A 25,489-nucleotide genomic window follows, 5' to 3' on the forward strand; every position below is an offset into this window, starting at 1 on the left:
TAAGCCATAGGACTTAAAACCCAAAACAAAACCAGCGAGGCTGTGAACAAGACTCAGGCTGACACCGAGAAAAGAGGGGCCTCCCCCAGGAGCACACCTCCCCCAAATCAGAAAAACACACGCACAGCTTTGTTCTTCCTGACAAAGCCCCTTGCTTTCAAGGCACCGACAGTTGCCAACAAAAGCACAGGGTAGAACTAATTTACACTCCGACTAGGGCTTCCAGGAGTCATAAAATATGGGAACAGAATCGGCTTGGCCAAGGAAACTGCCTCCCCATCACTGCAGCGGGGGACCCCTCAGGCCTCAGACAGGGCAGGTCGTGGCCTCCTGGTGGCCTGGCCACGTGCCCCACTGAGGCCACCTCCCAGACCTGTGACATCATGGCTAATTGCCTCTGTAAATGAGCCAGGAACTGCAGGCCCCTCAGGGCTACAGCCCAGGGACTTCCACAGAGAGGCTGAGGAGAGGCAGCTGTGGAGGGGCACAACTCCAATTAAACCCAAATCCTCAGATGACAAGCCAAAGGGGTGGCCGAGGGGACAGTGGCTGGCAGAAGGCAGAAGGAAGCCAGTTGAGGCTCAGGGATGGGGTGGGGGCTCCGTGCCCGGCTATAACAGCCCGTATGTTTTGCAGATGAGGAAATGGAGGTTGAGTGGCCTGCCCAAGGTCACCCAGTTAATTAAGGGGACAGCCAATACCGAAGAAGAGAAACCACAGGTCTGCTACTACATAGCCCTTCCTGAGTGCTATCTAATTTAATCCTCACAACAGCCTTTGGGGGGGAGGGGGATTACCATTAACCTCTGTGTCTGCGAGAACCAGTAGAGGAGCAGAGAGAGGTTAAGTCATTTGCCCAAGGTTACACAGCTCCTCATTAACAGAACTTGGCCTGAACTTCTGATGCTGAATCCAGTGCTCGCTGCTGGGCAGGAGGAAGTAGTTGAGGTTTAGCTGGGAGCAGTGAATGTGATTTAAATACACGTTTAAAAATGCTGGTGATCCTCACAGAACAGAAGGGAGTAAATCACTGCAAATTAATTTTTTTTTTTTTAAAGCTAATCCAGGCAGGAGGGCTGGCTGGCCAGGGAGAAGGGTGGGAGCCTGCTTTGATGCTGTCCCTGGCAGAGCCTGAATAAAGTATGTAGATGGGCTCTCTAGCCATGCATGCCTGCTCAAACCCCTGAAGTGGGGTGGGCTGGAGGGAGAGCCCAGGAAAAGCTTCATTGGACAGCTGCAAGAATCCGACGACCTGCCATGGGGACAGTGCCAAGAATACAGGTCTGCTGGGCACAGGAGCCATGAAAAAAATCAAATCACAGCCAGTTCCTCTAAGCAGGATTCTTACTTCCCAGCCAAGAGTTTCAGTGATCTATGGATCACTTAAGCAGCCTTCTCTAGGGGTCTGACTCTGGGTAAAAGAAGCTCTTTGGGTTCCTGTCCACATAGTCCTTGTGGCCCTGTAACCTAGCGTGCTGGGGCCCTCACTGGTCACTACCTTCTCTCAGAATAGTGCTAAAGGAAACCGCACACAGGAAGCAGGAGCCAAGGAGGGGCTCGCCTGAGCCCAGGGCCTGGGACAGGAGCTCTCCTGGACCTCCCCTGGTGAGGTGCCTCAGCCCTGCCTCAGCCTTGGTGCTGCTATGGGCGATCTGTGCCTGCTTCTCCCTGCACTTTCCCTCACCAGGTCTTCCGGCTTCTTTTACTTTGTTTCTGTGAACTTGATGTGGGGGTGGTGGAGCCCAGGCCTTCAGCCAGGGGAAAGGAGAGAGGAGAAAAATTCCTGCACACTCGGCTGGCTGAACAGTCCCACTTTCCTCGGGAAAGTTTAGCTGCCCACTCGCCGCTTTGTCTCCACCCAGTAGAGACCTGGCTTCTTCCATCACCCCACTTCCGCTTAATGGCGATGACAAACGTCAGCCATATTGTCTATATGGGGAGTCATCTCAGATTACAGGAGTCTCCCAGCATGAACTATCCAGTCAGAGAAGCCTTCCTGGAGGCAGTGACAACGGTCCTGGGGCCTAGGATAGACAGGAGTGAGCACTGGCACCTCTTACTGTCAGGCCCACAGAGAGGCCCCCTTTGACAGCCACCCAAGCTGCCTCCCCTCCCTGGGTCCCCTCCTGACTGTCTGTCACTGTGTCCCTGCACCGCTCTGGATCCTTGTGAGGCATGAGACTAGATCTGTCTTCGTCGCTGCTCCGTTGCCCTGCGCCTAGGCCATGGTAGATGTTTCGTTTTGGTTTTTTTTTTTTTTTTTTTTGGGGGGGGGGGAGGAAAGGGTTTATTTGCTTACACTTCCAGATCATAGTCCATCATTGGAGGAAGTCAGAACAGGAACTCAAGCAGGCAGGAACTGGAGGCAGGAGCTGATACAGAGGCCATGGAGGGGTGCAGCTTACTAGCTTGCTCCCCCCCCATTCTCAGCCTGTTTTCTTACAGAACCCAGGACCACCAGCCCAGGGAGGGCACCACCCACCATGAGCTATCCCCCCCTCCATTGTTCACTAATTGAGAAAATTCCTTACAGCTGGATCTCGTGGAGGCATTTCCTAAATGAGGCTCCTTCCTCTCTGGTGACTCTAACTTGTGTCAAGTTGACAGACAAAACCAGCCAGTACAATTACCCTCCTGCTCCCTTGAAAGATATGTTGGATGTCAACACTTGATGTCTTAGGGTTTCTGGTGCTGTGAAGAGACACCATGACCGCGGCAACTCTTCCAAAGGAAAACATTTTAATGGAGGCTGGCTTACAGTTCAGAGGTTTTTAGTCTGTCATTTTGTTTTAATCAACAGAATAAACGGGGCTGTCAGGATGGTTCAGCAGGTAAGAGTGTTTGGAGCCAAGCCCAAGGACCTGAGTTCAATCCCAGCAAGGGTGAAGAAGAAGAAGAGGAAGAGGAGGAAGAGGAAGAAAAAGGGGAGGAGGAGGAGGAGGAAGAGGAAAAGGAAGAAGAAGGCAGCCTAGGTTCACTTCCCAGCACCCACATCAAGTGGCTCACAATGTCCTGTAACTCCCATTCTAGGAGACCCGATACCCTCTGGCCTCTATGGTCACCTGCTTGCACATGGTGCACATAAACTCATAAAGGTACGTGCCTGCTCGGGGCCACACACACACACACACACACACACACACACACACACACACACACAAATTAAAACAATATATAGTGGTTTTGGAGCCATGTTCTCCCTATGCATCCCTAGCTATCCTGAAACTCCCTCTATAGACCAGGTTGGCCTCAAGTTCACAGAGATCTGCCTGCCTCTGTCTCTTGAATGCTATTATTAAAAACATGTGCCACCACAGCTGGCAATAAACCTGTTTTTTTTTTTGGGGGGGGGGGGTTCGAGACAGGGTTTCTCTGTGTAGCTTTGTGCCTTTCCTGGAACTTGCTTTGTAGACCAGGCTGGCCTCGAACTCACAGAGATCCGCCTGCCTCTGCCTCCTGAGTGCTGGGATTAAAGACGTGCGCCACCACGCCTAGCAATAAACCCTTTTTGAAAGACGACTAACCAATACATGCAAAGGTCCCATAGGGACAAAGGGTTCAGAAGAAGGTGATAGGAAATGGACCTGAGCCCCGCCCCCTCCCCCAAATCACCCTAGACAAGTCGGTATCTCCTCTCCAGCAGGCTCCCTTCCGCCCTCCCTTATTGGAGAGTTGGCACTAATCCCCTGCCCCGTTTAGTCTGCCCCAGGCATGACACCTTTGGGGAAGAATAAGATAAACATTACGTTCCCTGCCAGAACTTTCTGCTACTAGCCTCCCGCCTCCTTTCTTCCCTTTATCCAGGCTACAGGGCCACCTGGAGCGACAGAAGCAATGACAAGCAAATCCATGAGTCCCAACTCAAACGCCATCCCTCTATCTCATCTTCATCGCCCCACTCCCCCTCCCCTCCAAAAAAAAAAAAGCCACTGAAGCTGGGTGGAAAGAGAAAAGCAGCCAGAACACATGGTGTCGGTCCTGTCTTCCAAATCCCAGAGCGTGATGGGACACCAAGTTATCCTCTTTGCCCTCAGATTCCTCACGGGAGAGACGGAGACACTTTGGATGCAGCCGACGTGCACCAAAAGGCAGATCGGCGGCATCTACGCGTCTCCTGCCCTGGTCTTGCTGCCTTGGGAGAAAGGTGACCGCTGAACCTGAGGCTTAGGGCTCCTTCCCGCACAAGTCGCCTTCGCTGGGGCAAGGCAGCTGGGCTGTGACGGAGAGCCTGCTCCCCTGGGGACGCCCGGGGGTTTGTGCGTGTGTGCGAGCTGCCCCTTCCCAGCCGCGAGCTGCTCAGTGCACTCCAGCAAACTTTCCAGCGGCGTCTCCACCTGCCCGCGGCTCTGCGGCGCCACAGACCACCAGCGCGCGGCCACAGCCTCTCCTGCTCGCGGATCGCCGGAGGTCCCCTGAGTCCCAGGTCCGCATCTCCACACACTCTCCAGCCCCTGCGAACCTCAGCCTTGGGGATCACTCTGGCCCCGCTCCAGATCTCCCCGGCGCCTCCTCCGCACCACCTGCGCTCGTCTACACCGCCTCGGGGCCCTTGGGTCGGTTGCGTCTACACCGCCGCTTCGGCAGTCTCCGGGTCTACACCGCCCAGCACATGAGCGATCCCCTCAAGGTTCACCCGGTGCCTCATCCTAGTGCCTACCTTGCCCGCGTGCTCACGCTCCTGTCCTGGCTGTGGCGTCTGGTTCACACATTTTGCAATCTTGTCATTGGCGAAAGGAAATCTTGTAATCCTCCTGAAGCCACGTGGCTTTTTGCCCCTAGCCCCTTCTGTTTTTTGGTTTTGGTTTTTTTTGTTTTTTTTTTTCTTTTTTTGCCTTTTAGGACAATACTCAGCCCCAACCGCGGCTGGCCGCGCGACTCCAAACAGACGCAGCTGGCCGCGGGGGGGCGTGGCCCTAGGCGGAGAGAGGGCGTGGCCTGGGCGGGCGAGGCGGAGTCTCCTGCCCCGGACCTCCCTCCGCCTGGAAACCGTGGCCTGCGACCAAGGCTCCTGTTCCAGCTCATGATTGGTCGGCCAGCCTGCGATGCTGATGCCTAATTGGATGAAACGAAGAAGGCTCAGAGGTGGTGGTGGTGTGTAGATTTTATTCTTTGCCTTTTTCTTCCCTGAGGCGGCTGCTGCTCTGTGGGTCCCTCCTGAACTCTACAGCCTTTTCCTCTCTGCCTCCGTGCTCCCAGTCATAACGCTTAATCCCGCCCCGAATGACAACTGCATTTCTTTGTCCTTCCCTACCAAATGGTTCCTTGAGGTCGGGACTCGAGGTTTCTACTGCCCAGCAGTGTGTATCCCCAGTGCCTGCCTCATAGTAGGTGTACCAAACACATTCGTTGATTACATTAATAGAAAACGTGCACATGAGTTTTTGGAGCTATCTTTAGTGCTGGTAACAGTCTTGGGGGGGAACGGCAGTATAGAGAAATGCAGTCACCCACGAGGGAATGACAGGCGGATTGTGGTTACCCATAGGGTTATATGTAGGCTCCAGCTTTGTAGACAGCAATGCCTTGTGGGGTATCAGAACCTGCTTCTCGTGTGTCGAGGGTTGGGCTAGAGCAGGAAGTGGGTTACACTATGAGTATGCACTGTCGCTGGCGCTGCTCTTGGCAGCCAAATGATGTAGCTCCTGCCTCCATGCTAACATCCTAGTAACTGCTGAGTCCTTTTCTGCTGGGAACCTACCTGCTCAACCCAGTCTGCGCTGTTAATCTCTGACAGTTCGGGCATGGTGCCTGTGTGCCAAGGGGAAGCCATAAGAATGATCAAACCATGGACAAATGGCTTGAGCCTGGGTGCTGATCTTTGGTGAGAATGTCCTTGGAGAAACCCTGAAAGGTCTTTTTGATTGAGGAGTGGTTTCTGAGAAGAGATTGGGAAAGGCTTTCCCTGACAAAGGAGTGTGTAGGAGCTGCTCCTGGAGTTGGATCGTGGTGGGTTAATGGACCAGAAAAATGCTCTGGGGGAGCCCGTTTCCTGTATAGTGTGAAGCCAGAGTCGGGCATGCAGAAAGGCTGGCTTCGTGACTGATCAATTCTTCTTGTGTCTGTGACTCCACGTGGCCTTCTTATAAGGACACAAGTTGTTGGATTTAGGGCCCACCCTAATCCAGTGTAACCTCATCTTAGGTCAGTTATATCTATGAAGACCCAATTTCCAAACCAGGACCATTTATATCTTTCAACTCCCCAGGTTCCTTTGGATCCATGAACAGCAAGCAGAACCAGAAGCTCTGAAGCTGCAGCGGACAGATTCCCTTCCAAGCTGCCCAATGCTCTCTCTTGAGTTTTACCTCCAGCTCATTTCTGATCCTGGCACCTGGTGGCTGCTGCCTACCCAGAGCCCAGAAGAGAGGCAGCCCTCTGAATACCAGGGCTTCTCAGACCTTCCAAACAACTGTACCATGTGTGCAGTGTGGTGCTCTGAGAAGGCCCCCCCACACCCCACTGGCCCATCCTTCCACCCACCCCCTACTGCCTCCTCCCTACCCCCACCCCAACCAAAGATGGACAAGGACAATTAAAGCTATTTCACAAGCAGCTGGTGATTAATCGCCAAGTTAATTAAAGAGGCAGTAATTGCACTCCTGTTTCGGAGGTGGGAATGATGTCTTGGGCAGGGATGGGTGGTCGGCTTAGGTCTGTCTCCCTGAGAAGGTGGAGCTAGCAAGTCAGGAAGGAAAACAAGTGGTATATTTTAGAAGTGGATGATGCTACCGTAGCTGAAATGTTTATTTGACACAGTCGGGCGGTGAGCCTAAATGTTTATGCTTGTCTCTGTGCATTTCCACATCTGTGAAATATTTCATTAATGATGAGGGGGGAGCTCGCCAAGGGGAAGGTTAAGTATTTCTAAACTCCTAGTTCCAGGTTTATAAATGCCCTCAAATACCAGTGTGCCTCAATTTACACAATGGAGAGGCCTTTAAAATTATGGACAAATCGACTCCCGTTTGCCCACCCAGTACATCTTAAGGCTGCGGATGCTCCGTCTTCATTTCTGATTGATTTTCCCTGGCAGAGGCGCCAGATTCGTTGCTTTAAGTGTCAGGCTCTCCCTGTCAAGTAGTTAATGACCTATAAAGCACTTAAACCGCAGTGGAAGAGATGCTATTTGGAGGCACCCCGCTGTGTCCCCTCTCCTATTGTCAGTAATCACCCCTCATTTATTTGCTCTTATTGGTTTGGAATTTGCTCCCAGGTTTCCCCAAAGCCCAGGCCCTCCTGGGAGAGTCCAAATCTCTGGGAGCTCAGATGGGTGCCGGGGTTGGCATCCGGGGGTTTGCTTCAGCGGGGGTGCCTTCCTTTCTTCTCCACCTGGGAGGACTTGGGCATTTAGCCGTTCCCCGCCATGTCTCAGTTTCCCTGTCTGTGATGTTCCGCAGGTGATGTCTGTCTTTAAGCAACTGGTGAGGGAGGGAGGGAGGAAGAGAAGAGGCCCAAGGTCGGAGAGAGCAGAGGCGGTGGCAAAGATGGGTTCCAAAGCCAGAGCTAGTAGGGAGCCTCCCTAGGTAGTGGAGCCAGGCAGGCCATCAGCCATGGGGAGAGAAGAGCTGAGGAGCTCCAACCAGAAGAGAAAGCGCATTTGCTTTCCGTGGCTGTTGTGACCAGTTACCACAAAATGGCTTAAAGCAACACACATTCTTTTACGGTTTGGGGGGTGAAATCCAAAGCAACATTAATGCAAAGAAACCAAGTGGTGTGCACAGCCATACTCCTCTTGAGACTTTAAGGGGAACCCATTTCACGGTCCTTTTCACTTTTGAGAGTCCCCTTCCCTGGTCATGGCCCCTTTCTCCATCCTCAGACCCACCGTGGAGCTTCTTCTACTCCCCCTATCCACTTTGCTCATCTCACGGCCTCTTCCTGTGCCTCTCATCAGCCCGTGCACCCTTCTCCTAAGGACCTTTGTGACTCTCAAAATCCAGGATTGTCTCTGCATCTCAAGAGACTTAATCCCACCTGCTATCTAGGACCGTCACAGGCTCGCAGGATTAGGGGGCATCTTGGGAGGGCACAGAAGGCCACTCAGCAAAGTGGTCTGGGTCATGGGTTCTGAAAACGTGCTGGGGCTTGAGTCTCAGCTGCAGCACCCATTGGTTAGGCTGCCTGGAGTGAGTTGTTTTATCTCTTGAAGCCTCAGCTTCCTCGCCTGTAAAATAGGATCAGCATTTGTTGCCTGATGACAAAATTAACTGTGAGGTAGAGGGAACGTCCTACCAGAGTAGAGGCCGAGAGAGAGGACAGAAGAGAAGGCAGGGCAGGGCAGGCTGGAGTGAAGAGGGACAACATCAGCATCAAGGGAGGAGTGTGCACTCACCTTACATACATGTACAAATTCTGTCCCAAGGGTGATGGACAGGAGACACAGGATGTGTCTGAACAGGTTTGGATTTGTGTCATTGTGTTGAAGTCTTACTCACTTACCAGAAGCTTCATTCTCTCCAGGTTGTACAACTCAGTGGTCTTCAGCATACAACACAAGGCTGTGTAACTACCACCCCTGGATAATTCTAGAACGTATCATGATACTTTAAGGAGATCCTGTACTCCCCAGGCAGCCCCTAAAGCAGGGTAGTATAGGAGGGAACACCCTGAAGGTCTCTATGGACTTAAACCCAGAAGGAAGACAGGGCAGCCTGAGCTCTGTGTGTGGGATGGTAATTCAGCCTTTGGGCTGGACCAGCCTGCAGCAGATAATCCCCTCCCTGCCCCATCCCTACCTTCCTCACTTTGTCCTTTGAGGCAGAGGTAGTCTACTGCACCGGACACACACACACACAGGACTAAGGGAAGGCCCAGGATCACAGTATACAGCCACAATAAACTTTATTTATTTATTTTTATCTCGAAACAGGCTCTCATGCCCCTAGGTTAGCTTTGAACTCACTATGTAGCTTAAACTTCTGATTTTCCTGCCTCTAGCTCCCACATGCTGGCATGACAGTCATGTTCCACCATGCCTGGTTTATGCAGTGCTGGGCCTCACACCCAGGTCTTTGGGCATTCTAGGCGGGCACTCTACCAATGCAATCACATCCCAGTCCCACACTTACCATTTTTTTTTTTCCTTTCTGGATCTGGTGCCCTGGCTCTGGAGCATGCCTATTTCTCTAGGACTCAGCTGTTCATCAGAGAAGCCAGCAGCTCTCCTGGTTCTGCCGCAGGACACAATAATCAGTCACTGCCCAGAGAGGCAGTTGGCTGAGGCACTTCTGCAGGAGGATGACGGGGCATGGCTGGATCCTCCTCTGTCCCTCCCACACCAATTCAGCCACTCTGGGGTGACTGTGGGTCTACTAGAACACAAGGGATTCCAGAGGGGTTTCTCCAGTGTCCTTCTGCCCTCTGGCTTGACTCAGTATGGGTGATTACTCGGAGACTCCTAAGCCCTTATGCCAAGGTGCCTGACCTCACCTACAGGCAGGAAGAGAGGCCATCTGGTGAAGTGAGAGTGTGGGCAGGACATTGCTGAGCCATCTGAGGCTTCCCCTGGCAGTGATAGCGGCTTCTGGGAGCAATTAGCAGAACCGCACTTACAGGCCTCATGGCCCCTGATCCGGTCTGCCAGCTCACATCACCAGAGCCTCTTGTCAGCCAGAAGTTATGAACACTGCTGGCCTGTCCCCTGTGGCTGGACCTAGAGCTACCAGGCAGGTGGTATATCCTCCCGAACCCCTGTATGTTTATTGTGGGACTCTTCTGGCGATGTAGATGCCCTGACATGCCCATCTCAAGTTCTCATATATGTAAAATGGGTTACATTTCATACATTCAATTTCCACTTCCTGGAAACTGAAAAAAAAAATCATTCTCGCTCTGCAGCAAGAACAACAGTCAGTCACTGAGAGGCAAGAACAGGAAAGGATTCATTTATTCTTTAAACAAATGACTCTTGAGCCCTGAATATGAGTCAGGGTCCAGACAAAGAGACACAAACAAGGTTTCTCTGGCTGGGAAGCTTAGGGCCTCCTGGGGGGAGACGGATGTGTGTGAACTGATTTAATATGAGGTGAAGAAGAACCAATAAGCCACCTGGTGAGGGGGAGGGCCTTAGGGAAGGTCTTGGAGAAAGGGTATCTGAACATCCTCCTCTTCAAGCAAGAATGGGATAAGGGGCCTTGGCAGAAGATAGGGGCACACAGAGGTGTGGGGCTGGGCATCCTTGAGCAGCAGCCACAGGTCAGACTTGAAGTGACTTTAGGCCAACGACAGCTGGTCTGTCAGGATCAAATCCACCCCCCCACCCCCTGCCGCCCCGACAGGGTTGTATATAGCTAGACAGGCCTCAAAATCACTACATAGTAGAAGACCTTCAATTTCTTTAACACTTTTAAAATCATGTTTATTGGACGTGTGCCTGAACATGTGCAGGTGTGAGTATGTCATAACATGCATCTGGAGGTCAGAGAACAATCTGGGGACTGAGTCAGTTCTCTCCTTCCATGATGTGGGTCTCAGGATGAAAATTCAGCCTTGGCCGAAAGCATCTTTACTCACTGAGCCATCTCATTGGCTCCGATCTTGAACTTCTGATCCTCCTATCTCCAGCTCCTCAGTGCTGGGATGCCAGGTATGTGTCGTCATGGTATCAGGAATCAAACCCAGGGCTTTGTACATACTAGGCACGCACTCTTCCAAATGAGCTATCTCCCAGCCCAGGACCGTCTATTCCTGCCCCATTCTCAGCAACGGGCCTGGAACATATTTGGACCCGACAGATGTTGAAAAACCGGTGGGTGGGAAGAGGCCTGAGTGCTGGCGAATGAATCCAGCCTCAATCTCGCACATAAGCAGAGGCCACTGTGACGGTGTGAGTCACCTTTGGCCATGTCGATGCCCACTTCTTCCAGGATCATTTGTTGAAAAGACCATTCTAACTCATTGAATGAACTTGTCCCCTTTGTTACAATGAATCTGGCCATGAAGATGATTTGCTTCATGCAGGCGATGAACTTAACATGGCCAGATTTGAGCTATGGAAATATTGAGTTGGTGCAGAATCAGGGAAGGTCTGAAGAAGAGGCTAAAGAGACAGAGGAAAGAAGACAGGGATCTGAGGAGAAAATCAGTCCGTAGATTATCCCAGGCCCATGGCAGAGTGGCTATGTTCTCATCTAAGGCAAGGAGGTAAGCCAGAATCTTGTCCATACAGCCTTGAAGACTGGAATGAGGAAGGCCAGAGAGCAAAAGTCAAGATTTCTGGGTCCCCAAAGGCCCACAGAGTGGTAAAATAAAACCCACTCCAGACATAGCCGCTTGCAAAGTAAGTTTTCAGGCAATGAGAGGGTTGTAAAGGCAGAGCAGTGCCAATTACAGCAGCATTATCCCGGATTATGAAGCTCCTGAGAGGCCGCTCATGCTTCCAGACATGCTGTGCCTGGGAATTTCTAGGGGCCACCTGGGATCCCAGTGTCCAAGCTACCAGGTTACAGGCTGCTAGATAAATATAACTCCAGGGCCTGCACTGACCTGCCCCTATTTCACCAAGGATGTAGACCACTAGGAGGTAGGGGTATCCCCCTCCCCTCAAACACACAGAGAGGGGAGGAAGAGGGAGAGAGAGAATTTAGATATGGACCATCTCTGCAGGGGCTTTGAGTGGACTTCCCAAGCATCTGGTCCCTTGATAGCTCTTTCTTTTTTTGGGGGGGGGGGTTTCGAGACAGAGTTTCTCTGCGTAACTTTGGAGTCTGTCCTCTGCAGCCCAGGCTGGCCTCAAACTCACAGAGATCTGCTTGCCTCTGCCTCCCGAGTGCTGGGATTAAAGGCATGTGCCACCACCGCCCGGCTTGATAGCTCTTTGTATTGCATCCCCACCCATTACTCCTCGGCCTGACCCATGGAGACATGCTCACATTTGGAGCCAGCCCAGAGTTGCCCTGTCTCTTCTGGGCTTGTCCTGTCAGCTTCTCTCAACAGTAGTTTCTACTTTGGTAAACCAGAGAGGTCAGCCACCCCCCCATACACACACACACACACACACACACACACACACACACACACACACACACACTTGCGCACCCCATTTGCAGGTCTGTTTTCAGAATTAAATGAAATGTTGCAGATAAAAAGTCCAAAGACAGAAGACAAAAAACAAAAACAAAAAAAAAAAAGTACAACCTCCACGCCTGACAGTGTCTGTTGAAACAGTACACCTTCACACTGGGAGCCCCAGGAATCTCTCTTCATCATTCCCCACAGAGAAGGTTCAGCAGGTGTAGTCCAGGTGGTGGGTTGGAGGACGTTCCCCGCAATACCTTACACAGAGGTTGAAAAATCATAAACAGCTGAAGAGGCCATTGATAGGGGCCTGATTAAATTAGGACCATCCATCCTGTGAGTCCTCTGCTGTAATTAGAGTCTGGCGGCATCCACACACCGTCTTGGGCAGGATCCCCACGTGGGGCTTTGTGAGCAAAGCCAATGCAAACACCTACAGAATGATTACACAAGCTCTTCAGAACCCTCCCACGAACACCCTCTACTTCATCCATCCAAATAGATGCGATTAAAAAAAAAAAAAGAAAAAAAAAACAGCAAAGGGGAAAGGCCTTCCCAGTAGCCCCGCTTTCATCTCTAGGGAGGGGATTCAGATGGAGGCAGGCAGGGAGGTGGCAGGTGCATCAGAGCAAATTTCACCTTGCTGGCGTTTAAATGTTTCCCCACACTCTGTGTCTGTGTCACCTGCCTGTATGCACAGCGAAAATGCAATGCCAAGTGCAGGAAGCAGCACTTAGCCAGCGCTCAATCAAGGCTCGGGGGCCGTAATTAGAACCACAGTTCAAGGAGGAGCCGGCAAAGGTTCCCAGAGCCTCACGTCAATGCCTCCCCTGCTGGAGTCTCCATTCGGGGTTGAGGCCCCTCCAGTGGGCAAATGACATCCCCAGGCATTTAGGAGGGACAGATTGATGCCATTCAGCTTGGCTGGGCCGAGGCAATGGCCCACCTCTCCCAGAAGAGCTGTGTGCCAACAAAACTATTGAACTACATAAAAATCCATCCCTGAAGTCCCAGAGGCGTCCTTAGGCTAGAACATGGCCTTTAAATTAGATGGAGGAGGGAAGGAAAAAAAAAAGGCAGGTTTTGCCTGTAACTCGATTTCAGGTTAGTGAGAGCTAGGGGCCAAAGAATTAAAGATACCCCCAGCACAGGCCACCCACTGAAGACCTATGATAGTGACTGTGAGGAGCACTCTAGCCCCACTAAGAATCAGTGGTAACAAGCACATGTTCCCATGGAAACTGCTGCACAGAATCCTCTGGAAATTTTTTTCTGGGGGTGGGGGTATAGCTCCTGTACCTAGTTCCCGGGTTTGGTTTCTAGAGATGATTTTCTTCTGCAAAGAAGTTGGAGTGGGGAGCTGGAGCCAACTGAGGGGGCAGGCAGGGGCCATCAACTTCCAGCCATCTGCTACTCTTGGGAGAGGCTAAGTAAGGGTGGGAAGACTTCTGGTATCCCTTGAAATATTCCCCACCCTCCCTGAGAGGGAAACCCCTCTTGGGTCCCATCCTGAACCCTGTACCCTCCTCCTGTACCTGTACCTCTTCCTCCTCCTCTGTTCCTTCTTCCCAGACTCTCTTCTTGATCACCAGAGTCTTTGGTAACCCCTGCCCCCCAACACCGCGCCCGTCTTTGCCCCAACCAGACCTCAGCCACCACACCACTCCAGAAATGTCGGTGTCCCCAGGAGGGGCAGTGGGTCAGTCTTCCTGAGGCTCCTCGGCCACAGTAAGGAGTTGTGATTTTATTGCAAGGGAAGTAGAAGCCACGACAGGCTTTTCATGGGGAAGGGGCAAAAACAACGTGGGCTTTGTCAGGTTCCCTCAGCGGCTTTCTAGGGAAGAGGCAGTGGGGACAGCTGGAGACCTGGGTCCTGAGCCAGGACACCGTGTGACGTCCCACCGGACTTCCTCACTCTCCTGGAAAGGACTGGAAAAACCTGAGTCCCAGTCAGAGAGTCCAGAGAGCTCAGGAAGTAGGGGAAGTAGCAGCCAAGTCCTCGCTGGCTGAAGTTCCCACTCCAGCTCTGACCTTCATCTGAGGCTGCCGGGAGTCAGCAGCCTGGAGGCAGCTCTGTGCCCGGGCTGTTTCCCTCCTTCACAGACCAGGAATTCATGAAGCCGGCCTTGAGGAGCACAGACTCAACCCAGCCGGTGAGGAGCAGTGCTTGTTGGATGCTCACAGAGTAGGGCCTAGATAGAACAGGCTTGTAGGTTGCTGGCTGTCCACAGGGCCCAGGAAAGCCTGGTGCCGCTACCCAAGAGCACAGTGGGCTTCTGGAAGTCAGTCTGTGTCCTCCACTCTAGCCTTTCTCTTCCTTCAGGGAGGGTCTCACTTGCAGAGTGGAAGTGTTGCCTGAGGGGCAATGGTGTCTGCACATTGACACCTCCACGTCCCCGGGCGCACAGGGGTTTTGGAATGCGAACATCCCAGGACCTTTTGAAGCAGCCTGGAAAGCAAGGGGAGTACACTGGCCTGCCTGTTTCACAGATAAACTGAGTCTGGGAAAGCCAACGGAGAGGCAGGCAATGGGGAGGGAAGAAGGGTGAGAAAGGAACCCTGCAGGCCGGGACACCGAGACCTTCAGTCCCTGTCTTCCGAGGAGATGGTTTCCTTACCATCTGCAGGGTGAAATGAGGAGTCCCTTGAATGAGTTCCTGGAGGGGCAGAAAGGCTGAGGGCCACTTTTATCCACCCTGGCTTGAGATTCTCCAGCACAGAGACCCGACCGCCTACCCCAGGAAGCCGAGCACAAGTCACACAGAGGCGGCATGAGACAGCTAGGCTGGTCTCCATCTGAAGTGAGGGCAGGGTGGGCCAAAAGCGAATAAATAAAGGCAGAGGAAAAGGGGATGAAGCTGCAGGTGGTGGGTCCAGGATAGGCCACAAGGAGGGACTTGGGGAACTGGGTCTTAGGGTAGAATAAGGAGCAGAGGCCTGGAGAGCCGAGGGCAGTAGGCACAGTGAAGTGAGTGCCCACACAGGCTGATGGGAAACCAGCTGGGGGGGCTCCTGTTTAGCCAGCCCTCCACCCCTACCCCAAACAAGCTAGACTCTCCTTTCTCACCAGTGTGTATGGAACCTCCCCGCTCCTGGCCTTGGCTCACCACCACTTGCCCTATCTTAAGCCTCCACATCTGGCCCTGGGCCCAACCAGCTTTTGTGCAGTGCTTTGGTGCCCATTCCTCATCTCTCCTTAGCCATCCCATTTTCCAGTTCCACCCAGTACGTGGTCACCTTGTGCCTTTGAGCTGACTGAGCAGGTAGCATGGCTCAGTGGCCAGGCACAGCCCTGGCAGGGGTCCCACTACGGGCAGGTCTGTGTAGTAGTGGGCTACAAGATGTAGGCTGGTGCCCAGAGAGCCATGTACCCAGCTCTGCAGGGGATGGCAGTACGGGATGAAGAGGTAAAGAGGTGGTGTCCCAGAGAGCCCCGTGGGACTGAGGAGCACTTCGCCCACAGGCCCAGGGGAAGAAGGGCTCTCTTGATGGAGGGAACAGGCTGGGCAAAAGCCCGGAGATGTAAAGTACAGGCTGGCAAGCAGAATGTGAGAGCGGGCCAGGCCAAGGCAGGGAGGGCCATGTACAGGCAAGGTGATGCCATGTCCTGTGGACCCTATTCCTGGCCCAGATCAGGTCCTTGGACGAGAGAAGTGGCTTTGGGGTCCTAATCCAAGACAAGGCTCGGGGCCCCTAGAACTTCTCCTAGAGATTTTCATAGACCATGTTGAATTCATTGTCGTCCTCAAACCTATTTGATTTATCCTAGGAGAGAAAAGAGAGGGAGAGAGGGAGAGAGAAATATTAGGTAGGAAAAGAACAAATCTGAACCAATGTTTGTTTATTGCATTGAGCTCACTGTGAAGCCCAGGCTAGCCTTGAATTCATTGCAATCTTTCTGCTCCGCCTCCTGAGTGCTGGAGTGATAGGTATGAGCCGCCATGCCTGGCTATGAATTTGTACCAATTTAGTTTTGGTTGGGGGCAGGCAGATAGCTTACTGAGTCACTTAGATAGGACACAGGACCTCTGTCCCCAAGCCCACCTCTTCTCCTGCTGTGTCTCTTCATAGCTGCTCTCCACCCTCCAGCCACACCAGGATCCCCTGGCCATCTTCTGGCCTCTCTCCATGATCCTCCTTTGGTCTGGAATGCAATCCCCTCCACACTATCCCAGGCCCTAACCACTAGAATTCACCTGGCAGGTGCATCTTAAGAGGACCAAGGGGCCTCCCTGTTCCTCACCATGGTCTGGCCTTTCCACATGATCTGCCCCTCCACACAGGGTTACCAATATGCACGCCCTTGGGGGTCAGTAGTTTATTCCTGCAGAATGGGCTTCTAGAAGGCAAGTGTACCTCACTTTCCTGCCTAGCATCCCAGAGCCTGACCCTGTATAGACATTGACTGAGATTTCTTCAGTGGTCCAGGGTAGGAGACCCTGCTTCCAATTAGAGCCTAGTTCAGGGTTTGAAACCTAAAGATTCAACAAACATTTCCAACCTGGGCTGAGGGAGGCAAAGTACCAGCTCCTGTATTCCTTGAGGCTTCTCCAACATGCTTAGAGACCACCCACCTTGCAGGCCTCCCATGCCAGCTGGACCACACTGCTGCTTTGTAGAGTTAGTTCAAAGCTCAGAGGCTCATGTCTTACGCTTTTGAATTCCGGCTAAGCTGATAAGTAGCTCAGGTCAGTATTACTCATCCACTTTACAGATGAGCACACTGAGGTTTAAGAGAGAAAGTGTGACGAAGTAGTGAGCCCAAGGCCCGGTTTATAGTAACAATCTTGAGCAGACCAGCCAGAGCTGGCACCAGCGCACACCCAACTCAGACTATAACCAGCACATACCAGGGGCTATCTGGAAGCCTTGTGCTCTCATTTGATTGGCCAGTGTAGATACTGCACATGGCTCATCAGTGGTAGTTATAATTGCCACACTGTGTGAGCTCATGCTGGGTCCTGGGTTGCCCTCTCAGCACAGTGAGCTGTCCTCAGAGAAAGGCTGGGAGGTGAGGATTACCTGCTGGCTCCTCCGTTACACAGACCAGGAGACTCAAGCACCCAGACATAAGTCCCTCCTCCAAGGCAGCTGAGGGATCAAAGGAGTTTCAAAGCCACCGGTCCCCCCAGCCCCGAGGCCAGCTTGTGGGGAGGGAGTACTCAGCGGCAGGTGGCCCAGTTCTGTGGTCTATTAAATTCACATGCCATAGATGAGGGAAGGGCCAGCAAGGAGGAGAGAAGGAAGCAGGTTCCACAGGCGCCACGCCCCCAGGCCCCGGCATACCTTGGAGGGAGGGCTTTGGCTGGAAACAGGGCTGCCAGTCTCCCCCTCGATGCAGGCGTAGACCTCTGCCTCTCTGGGCTGCAGGCCCTGCAGGAAAGAGGGCACTAGCATCAGTGGGAGGGCAGCCCCCGGGTTCCTGGGTCAATCAATCCTTCCTGCCTGTTGTTAACTTGATGTGCTGTGGAAGCCCAGGGAAGGGTAGAACCCCTGGGCTGTCCCCATTAAAACTGCCAGTCTCTGAGTCACCTGAGTCCCTGCCCTGACTGTACAGGGCCAACTCTGTCTATATTTCACCACTTCCCTCAAGGACCACCAGCAAAGCCAGCACTGGACTCTGTCCAGACTTCCACCTGGCTGGTGAAAGAATGCACTGTTTCCTACCATCCCTGCCAGTCCTCAGGTGCTTGAGGCCCCAGCAGCTGGAAGCCCCCTGCATGACAACCAGGGCCCCTGCAAACTTCTGCCCTCACTCCTGGTTCAAAGCCTGCCCATGAGGAAATCCCATCCATTCATCCACCTTCTAGGTCTCCTCTTTCTCACTACCCATCCTGTGCTCCCAGATGACCCAGGCACCCAGCGGGGTCTCGCTCCTCATTTATCAATCCTATGCCTGGCTGGAGGATTCCAGAGTCCAGCTCCAGAGCCCGGTGGACACTTCTCTCTCCCCAGCCTATTATTTCCCATTTGTCCCCTCAGCCACCCTCTCTGGCCATCTAGGCTAGAGTCATTCCCTAAATACGGCCCCTTGGAAACTCATGTTCCCACTCTCCCCGCTGACCCCGCAAATCCATGACTCCTCCAGAGAACTTCCCTGGGGCTGGGAAGCTGGGACCCAGCCTCTGTGGCTCTCTTAGGTCACATCCAAGGCCCGTCCTCAGCCTTCAGTAGACTGGGAACCTCTTGGGGACAGGGACCATGCCTGGTTTGTCTGTGGGCTCCTGACTCTGTAGCTGGGCTTGGCACAGTGAGAGTGCCACCAAAGGAGGCTTGGGGAGGGAACATCTCCCTTACTAGGTGTGTGGAGCCAGTCCACTCTTTAGAGTCTTTAGCAGCCAGACCACAGATTCCAAGACGGTGAGAAGAACCTGGCTTTGAAGTCTGGCAAGGCCAGGTTCGATTCTTGGCTCTGATATCTGCTGCCACAGGCAGCTTCTTTATTGCTCTGTGCCTCGGTTTCTTCATCTACAAAATGGAAATTATCCTGTCTGTCTTGCAGGCCCAACACATGAATAAGTATGAGGCTGCACATAAAAAGCCTCGCACAAAGTGAGGCAAACAGTAGGTGCTTAATATGCAGTTGTTTGAGGATCATCCGGGAAGGCGTGACATTCCCCTTCTCTACCGCTCCAGCTGGGGTGTATCGGAGCTCTAGAACGGAGCTTGCAAAAGCCCAAGCAAGAGGCAGAAGCCTTCCCTTCCCCAGTGTGCTTGTCATATGGATGCCGGCTTGTTGCCAAGGAGGCGGTTTCCCTGGCAACAGTCAAGCAGGGGTTGGTGAGGCAGGCTGGAGAGACAGGTGGTGCTCAGAGGCAGGAGGAGGGTGGGGAGGTGGGAGGGGAGAAGGGAAGAAAGCGTCCAGAGGTAGCCACGCATGAAAACCCCTGTAATAAACCATTTGATACTTGAGAGACCCTACCTTCAAGGGCATCAGACGCAGGGGTGTTGAGGCAGTACCAAGGACTGTTCATAGTGTCTCTGAGCCAGACAGAGGGTGGGGCCTGGGAGAGGATTTTCTCATCTCCAAGGGAAGAGAACTTCCAAGGCCTGTTCTAACCTCTGTGGGTCTCTGTGCCTGACCAGAGAAATGGCCTCCCCGCAGTGCGCAGGATAGGACACGTTACCCAGTCACACTGGGACCCCTCGGACCCTTCTCAGACCTGACAGACCCAGGGACCACAGGTGGTTCCCTCTCTCTCATGTCTCCACTGTTCTGGGCCGCCCTAGCAGGTGCAAGCCCAGAGAAGTCAGGGACCACCAGAGCCAGGGAAGGGCACCCTGTTTCTGGTGTCCGCGCTGCAAAAGGCAAGGGTGGCCATCGCTTAGCTGCCGCAGAGTGGAGCCTTTGACAGTCCCGACCTGCTGCCTACATCTGCATTCAGGGTATGACCTGCTGTTTGGGCTGTGAAATGCAGGGCAGAGCCTTGTCAGCAGGACTCTTCTGAGCCTCTCATCCAGCCCCGTCTTCCTGGCCTTCCTCGGCAATGGGCAGCAGGGCTAATGGGGAGGCTGCCTCCCTCCGGGCAAGGCTACACTGGATTAGACTGAGCTCTGTCCGATTGTTTCCAGGCTGGGCTCTGCTCTGCAGCAGTCACTTGACTGATTCAGGTCCCACAGGCCCCTTTGCTTCCTGCTGCCCAGTGAGCAGTTACAAATGCTCATTAGCCTGGTGGAAGGATGAAGGCCAGTCTCCAGGTTGGTTTAGGGCAGTGCAAAGCTAGCTGTCTGGGTCTGGACCTCCTCTGAGGGTACTAGACATTGAGGACATGGGCTAGTTCTGAGATTTCAGTTTAGAAAGCGATAGTACAGCGGAGCCACCCCCAGCTCTGGGTCGGGGGTCTGGTATGATTGAAGTCACCAATCCACTTCTGGGAAAGATTTTCCAATACTGTACCTGTGTTTAGAAGAGTCGCTTCATGGGGCTGGAGAGATGGCTTAGCAGTTAAGAGCACTGACTGCTTTTTCAGAGGACCCGGGTTCAATTCCCAGCACCCACATGGCAGCTCACAACTGTCTATAACCCCAGTTCCAGGGGACCTGGCACCTCCACACAGACATACATGCAGGAAAAATACCAATGCACATAAAAATAAATAAATCTTAAAAATAAAAAAAAAGAAGTCACTTCAGAGAGGACAAGAGTGTCCACTGCAGGGGACACGGGGCCAGGCAGGTGCAGAGCTGAGGGGAGGTCTTTAAATGCTGCTGACACACCCCTTTGCTATAGTCATTCCCTCCACACTGCCTCAGGTCTCATAATCTAAGATGCTCTGGAGGTCAGAGCAGACCTCAGGGCACCAGCACTGAGCTTATGCAGGATGAGGAGGGGGCTTGAGGGAGACGGTGACCACCTAAGGAAGAGCTGGGCATGAAGACTTTGGAGAGACATAGAGAGGAGCCAAAGGAGACTGTCATGTATATTATATTAAAATATTTTGGAAAGGGCCATCTGAGGAAAAAGTTGGTATAGGAAGGACCTCTTGGATGGGTAGACAGCAACAGCTTAGAGGCTATAACAGGGCTCTGATCTTGACCAAGGGTGGGATGGCAACTTCTGAAGGATCGTGGTGATTTCAAGAATTGCTTCTGTAGGCATAGTCATGTACACCTTTAATCCCCCAGCACTTGGGAGGCAGAGGCAAGTGAATCTCTGTGAGTTCAAGACCAGTCTGTTCTACATAGTGAGGTCCAGGCTAGTCAAGTGAGACTCAGTCTCAAAAAGAAAAATTGCTTTACTTCCACCTGCAAGAATAGGAAGGGTATCTGGCCTGAGTGACTGAGGACAGCCAGCATTTCCCAGAGTGAAGATGTTAGGAGGTGCACAGTGCCCAAAAACTTGGAGTTTGGCTGAGAAATGCAGATGAGATAACTCGGTGGAGCTGGGTCCAAGACTCAGAGATGTATGAGACAGAAGCTGGGGCTGGTCCAGACATGGATGGTGCTCAGAACCCTTTCCAGTGAGATCACTCAGGGGTAGGGTGTGATGATAAAAAAAAAAAGGACAGGGGTCCCAGGGCTGAACCCCAATGTCTACATCAATGTTTGGAGGTTAGGGTTCCATGGTTCCTGAGCAGGAATCAGTGAGTGGGGACTGAAGGGGTGTGTCGGTGAATCAGGGGAGGATCAAGAAAGAATGGAATGTTCTAGAATCAAGAAGGAGGGAGCACTCAGTGCTGTCAGACGCTGCTGAGTCATCAAGGGACCTGAGGACCCAGAACTGCCTGCCTGATATAGCCACGTGGAACCACGGTGACTGCCGAGGAGCGCTCTGGGGAAGGGTGGTAGCAGGTGGTAGCAGGACTACCCAGTCGGAAAGGAGGAAGGAGGACTGGGGGCTGCCACAGTGGGTCAAACCCTTGGCACGCAAGTGTAAGGACCTGAGTTCAAGTCTCCAGAATCCATATAAAACCAAGTGCAAGTAGTACACGTCTGTTATTCCAGCACTCCTACAGAGATGAGAGGCAGAGTTCCTGGAAGCTCACAGGCCAGCTAGCCTGGAGTATGCAGCAGTGAACACAAGGAGACCCTGTCTCAACTGAGTCAGGAAGCGAGGAGCAATGCCCCAGGTTGTCCTCTGACCTCCACACACATGCCTCGACACATTTAAATCCACACTCACTCTCACATATACAGATGGTTTGCACACACGCACATACAGATTTTCTTGAATGTCAAATAAAAAAAAAATCAAGAAAAGGCGTTAAGAAAAGGCACCCCGGGGTGTTCTGTCATCTGTCGAGAAGGGAGGGCAGCTGGAGGGGACACAGTTCAAGAAGAGGAATTTAAGACGGAAGGAATCATAGCGTGCTGGGAGCTGCAAACGCAATGCCACATGACTAACCCTGCATTAATCATCACAGGACCAGGACTCAGGAGGTTTCAGTAGTAGAATCAGCAAGTTCCAGACCAGCCTGGGCTAACACAATGAGGTTAACCCGGTCTAAAGCCAAATAAGCACCAGGCTTTGCTTTGGATGGGCTGGCCCATCTGAAAACTCCAATAGGTCAGGTTTCTAAACACAAGTTGGGGTGGTACTTTTTTTTTTTTTTTTGATGATGTCTGAGTGCTTTTTCCTATGAAAGAAAGCGAAGCTGACAATTAAAAGGAGAACTTTGTAAACCCACCTTCCCACTGGCAGATACTTAACAACTGATAAAACAGACCAAGAAAATCAATAGGGATCAATCAGGGTATGGGACATTTTAGCAATATGATCAGCAAACTTGCTATCACTGATGTATACAGAACACTCACTCGCCATGAAGGAAGTATGGCTGCTTCCCAAGCGTGTGAAGAGCAGAAGGCAAGTCTCAGCAGAGTTCAGAGTATTAAAGTCAGAAGACATGGGGGTTGGGGATTTAGCTCAGAGGTAGAGCGCTTGCCTAGCAAGCGCAAGGCCCTGGGTTCAGGCCTCAGCTCCGGAAAAAAAAAAAGTCAGAAGACATGTACATATATATAATAGATTTAGTTAGAGACAAAGAATATTACAAAGGGGCTGGAGAGATGGCTCAGTGGTTAAGAGCACTTGGCTGTTCTTCAGAGGACCCGAGTTCAACTCCCAGCCCCCACATGACAGCTCACAACTGTCTGTAACTCCAGTTCTACAAAATCTGATGCCCTCTTTTGGCTTCCTTGGACACCAAACACATAAGTGGTGCACAGACATACACGTGGTGCAAAACATTCAGACATATATTAATATCAAATAAATCTTTTTAAACATTCTGTGCAACTCTAAGCTTTTGAAGTACAGTTGGACAATGAAACCCAAAGCTTGTAATTCCAGCACCCTGGCGGTGGAGGCAAAAGGATTAGGAGTTCAAGGTTAGCCTGGGCTACAAGTGTAAAAACCAAACCTCAAAATAAAAACAGTATAAGGGCTGAGGCTACTGCTTGGTGGTGTAGTACTTACCTCTTGCCTAGCGTCTACAAAACCCTGGGTGTCACTCCCAGAGGAGTGTAAAAGGGAGTAGGGGAGGGGAGGGGAGGGAGAGATGGATTGGGAGAAAGCGAGATTGATTTTCACAAAGCACCTGACACCATAATCTCTCATAGTGTTGAGTTGCTGGGAAGGAAGAGGGAATTTGGGGGAATCTGGGGCAGCATACGCTGCAACAGCTGCTGGAAAGTCCCTGGAGAGGAGAAACTGAGGGCCCTTTGAGAACTGTCCTGTACTTGGAGCTGTCAATGTTGCCCCCACGGGAACATTCCTTGGCCTCGCGGCCACCTCCCCCGCCCTCAGCAAACACAGCCTAATTCCGATCATGCTCTGTGGGGGGTTTTACGACCAGGTCTCACGTGTGCATCAACAAGGTTCTGGGGACAGGAAGAGTGGCAAGCACCTGCAAAATACGCCCTTGGCTACCCAACCGGCCAGCTGTGGAATCAGCAGCAGCAGCTGGTGGCTCTGGCTGACACTGAGTGGTAAATCCTTTACCTTCTCTACACTGAGAATGCACTACTCACAGAACTGCAAGCAACACAGCTCACGGGGGCGGGGGGGGGGGGGGGGATCCCTTGACCAGGTGGCCAAGTGGGCACAACCTCCTCAGGCCCTTCCCTTTTAACTGTGAAAACCATGGAGCGGGTTGCGGGGAGAGGATGCATGTGACACCACAGGGCACGTAACACACAGAGTCCCACGTGGAGTCTTGCTGTGACTGTCTCGATAAATGGGGAAGGGAGTGGGTGTCAAGGGTGGGGGGTGGCGCCTGACCTTTTCCTCTTTTTGTGACTTTTCACAAAATGTCGCTTGTGCAATAGAAATACGAAAAAGCTTGCAAGCTGGGTCAGGGGGTAATTCGCTCAGCTGAAGGAAGTTTCTTCATCCTTGCCAACTTTGGCTCTCACGGCCCCATGTTCCAGAAGGGGGCCCATACATCGCCCCTCCTTTCACCTTTGCAGAAATATCTAGTTTGTAGAACTGCTGTGTCCATTTTATAGATTAGGAAATTGAGGCACGGAAATACCCCCCTCCAACACACACACACACAGAGCTAGTCAGGCCCTGGGTCAAGCCTGAGAGAGGAAGAAGGGCCCTGGGACTCACCGTGTAGATGGATTCTGCTGGAGGCTTCGTGGTTCTGTTGGCGGATTTGGGAGCAGGGCATGTCCTGGTGATGTACTTGCCCAGAACTGACATCTGTTTCTGTGGGAAGAAGGAAGCCAGGGCTGTGGAAGCTGAGGAGAAGTAGTTCTCCCATCTCCCTCCCCTTACAGACCCCCACCAGGGGGGAAACATTGCTGATTGTCATGAGGCCACACAAAAAATTAATCACTCAACACTTTCCACCCACCCTCTCCAGGGAGCGGTGCCCGAAGCTAAAGGAAATGCAAAGACCCACATGGGGCATTGTCACAGGCACAGTGCCTGACTCTGGGGAGTCAGGGCCTGGACCTGGGAGCCAAACTGTGGGTGGGCCCCAAGTGGATGCCAGCCAGCCCCTCACTGGCTGTGGCCTGAAGGAAGACGTTTTCTCTCCAGCTTCAAACGTCTTCAGCAAATAGCATCCCTCGGCAAGGTGATTGCAGGGATTCAAGGAGGGGACATAGGAGAGGTGCTTGGTGGCACTTGGGAAAACCTCAGTCAAGCACCCCACATTTCCTGAACACCTTTGTTAGCTGTACGGTGTGACAGGGTGGACACATTGCTGCCCTCCTGAACTTAGTTAGTGGGAGACAAGGGCGATACGTAGCCGCTTTGCCACAGCAGAGCTTCCTGTGCACAGGGACCCAGGACTCAGGAAGGGGACAGGAGGAGGAAATATGAGGACTGGAGTGTGTTTAGCATGAACAGAGGCGAGGGCTCCAGGCAGAAGCACAGCAGGCAGGCATGTACCAGAACTGCAGGACTGAGGACCTTAAGGAGAGGTCAGCCTGAGGCTAACCACCCTGACAGGCAGGATGACAGGCAGGGCAGCATGGATGGCGGGAAGCTTCGAGGGCTCCAAGTAGGGTGCCTAGACCCAGTCAGCTTTGGACAACTCCCCAAGACTAAAGCAAACTAAGGCAAGTGGGGTTGGAGAAGTCCCAGTCGCCCTGCTGGAAAAGCACAGGGCCCAGGCGACAGACAGTCAGAGGGAGGCAGTTTGGACGCCCCCCTCATCACTGGCACCACACTGCCAACAGTGGAGCAACAACGGCCACATCTCAGGGCAGGAGCTAATTAAAAACCCTGGCCACCTGCCAATCCCCAGCCCATTTACTCCCGGATTAGCACTCAAGAGCTACTTAACTCGCAGGCAGAAGCCAGTGCCACCCCCGGTCTCGCCACCATCCAGCCCTGAACATGGAGCCAGGCCGCCGGGAGACATGCCTGGTTGCCTGTGCTCCTCGAAAAACCTGCAAACGAGTTCTCAGGGCATCTCTGCTCTGCACATGGAGAAGGGAAGTCTTGGAGAGGGCAGGGGGGATTGGGAGACCACACACCCTGTAAGTGACAGGGGCAGGGCTGGAACCTATGTCTGCGTTG

At 52.6% G+C, this 25,489-nt stretch overlaps 2 protein-coding genes across 4 annotated transcripts in view; both read right to left on the reverse strand.

The window, feature by feature from the left end:
- Tcf20 (transcription factor 20) overlaps positions 1-4,786 on the reverse strand; it is a 190,175-nt gene extending 185,389 nt beyond the window's left edge. Inside the window, exon 1 of the mRNA XM_052748464.1 lies at positions 4,658-4,786. The gene's annotated coding sequence lies outside the window, so the exon portion shown is untranslated. The remainder of the gene's footprint in view (positions 1-4,657) is intronic.
- An 8,929-nt stretch (positions 4,787-13,715) lies between these two features.
- The window catches only part of Nfam1 (NFAT activating protein with ITAM motif 1), a 34,593-nt gene continuing 22,819 nt past the window's right edge, over positions 13,716-25,489 (reverse strand). For all 3 annotated transcript variants that reach the window (XM_052748470.1, XM_052748471.1, XM_052748472.1), the window contains 3 exons: positions 24,068-24,166; positions 17,302-17,388; positions 13,716-15,780 (listed from right to left, as the gene is read on the reverse strand). In XM_052748470.1, coding sequence (XP_052604430.1) covers positions 15,721-15,780; positions 17,302-17,388; positions 24,068-24,166 — 246 coding nt within the window. In that variant the 3' untranslated portion in view covers positions 13,716-15,720. The remainder of the gene's footprint in view (positions 15,781-17,301; positions 17,389-24,067; positions 24,167-25,489) is intronic.

Source organism: Peromyscus californicus, unplaced genomic scaffold (assembly GCF_007827085.1).
Source record: "Peromyscus californicus insignis strain IS unplaced genomic scaffold, ASM782708v3 Scaffold_20__1_contigs__length_68692818, whole genome shotgun sequence".
Classification (NCBI taxonomy): domain Eukaryota; kingdom Metazoa; phylum Chordata; class Mammalia; order Rodentia; family Cricetidae; genus Peromyscus; species Peromyscus californicus.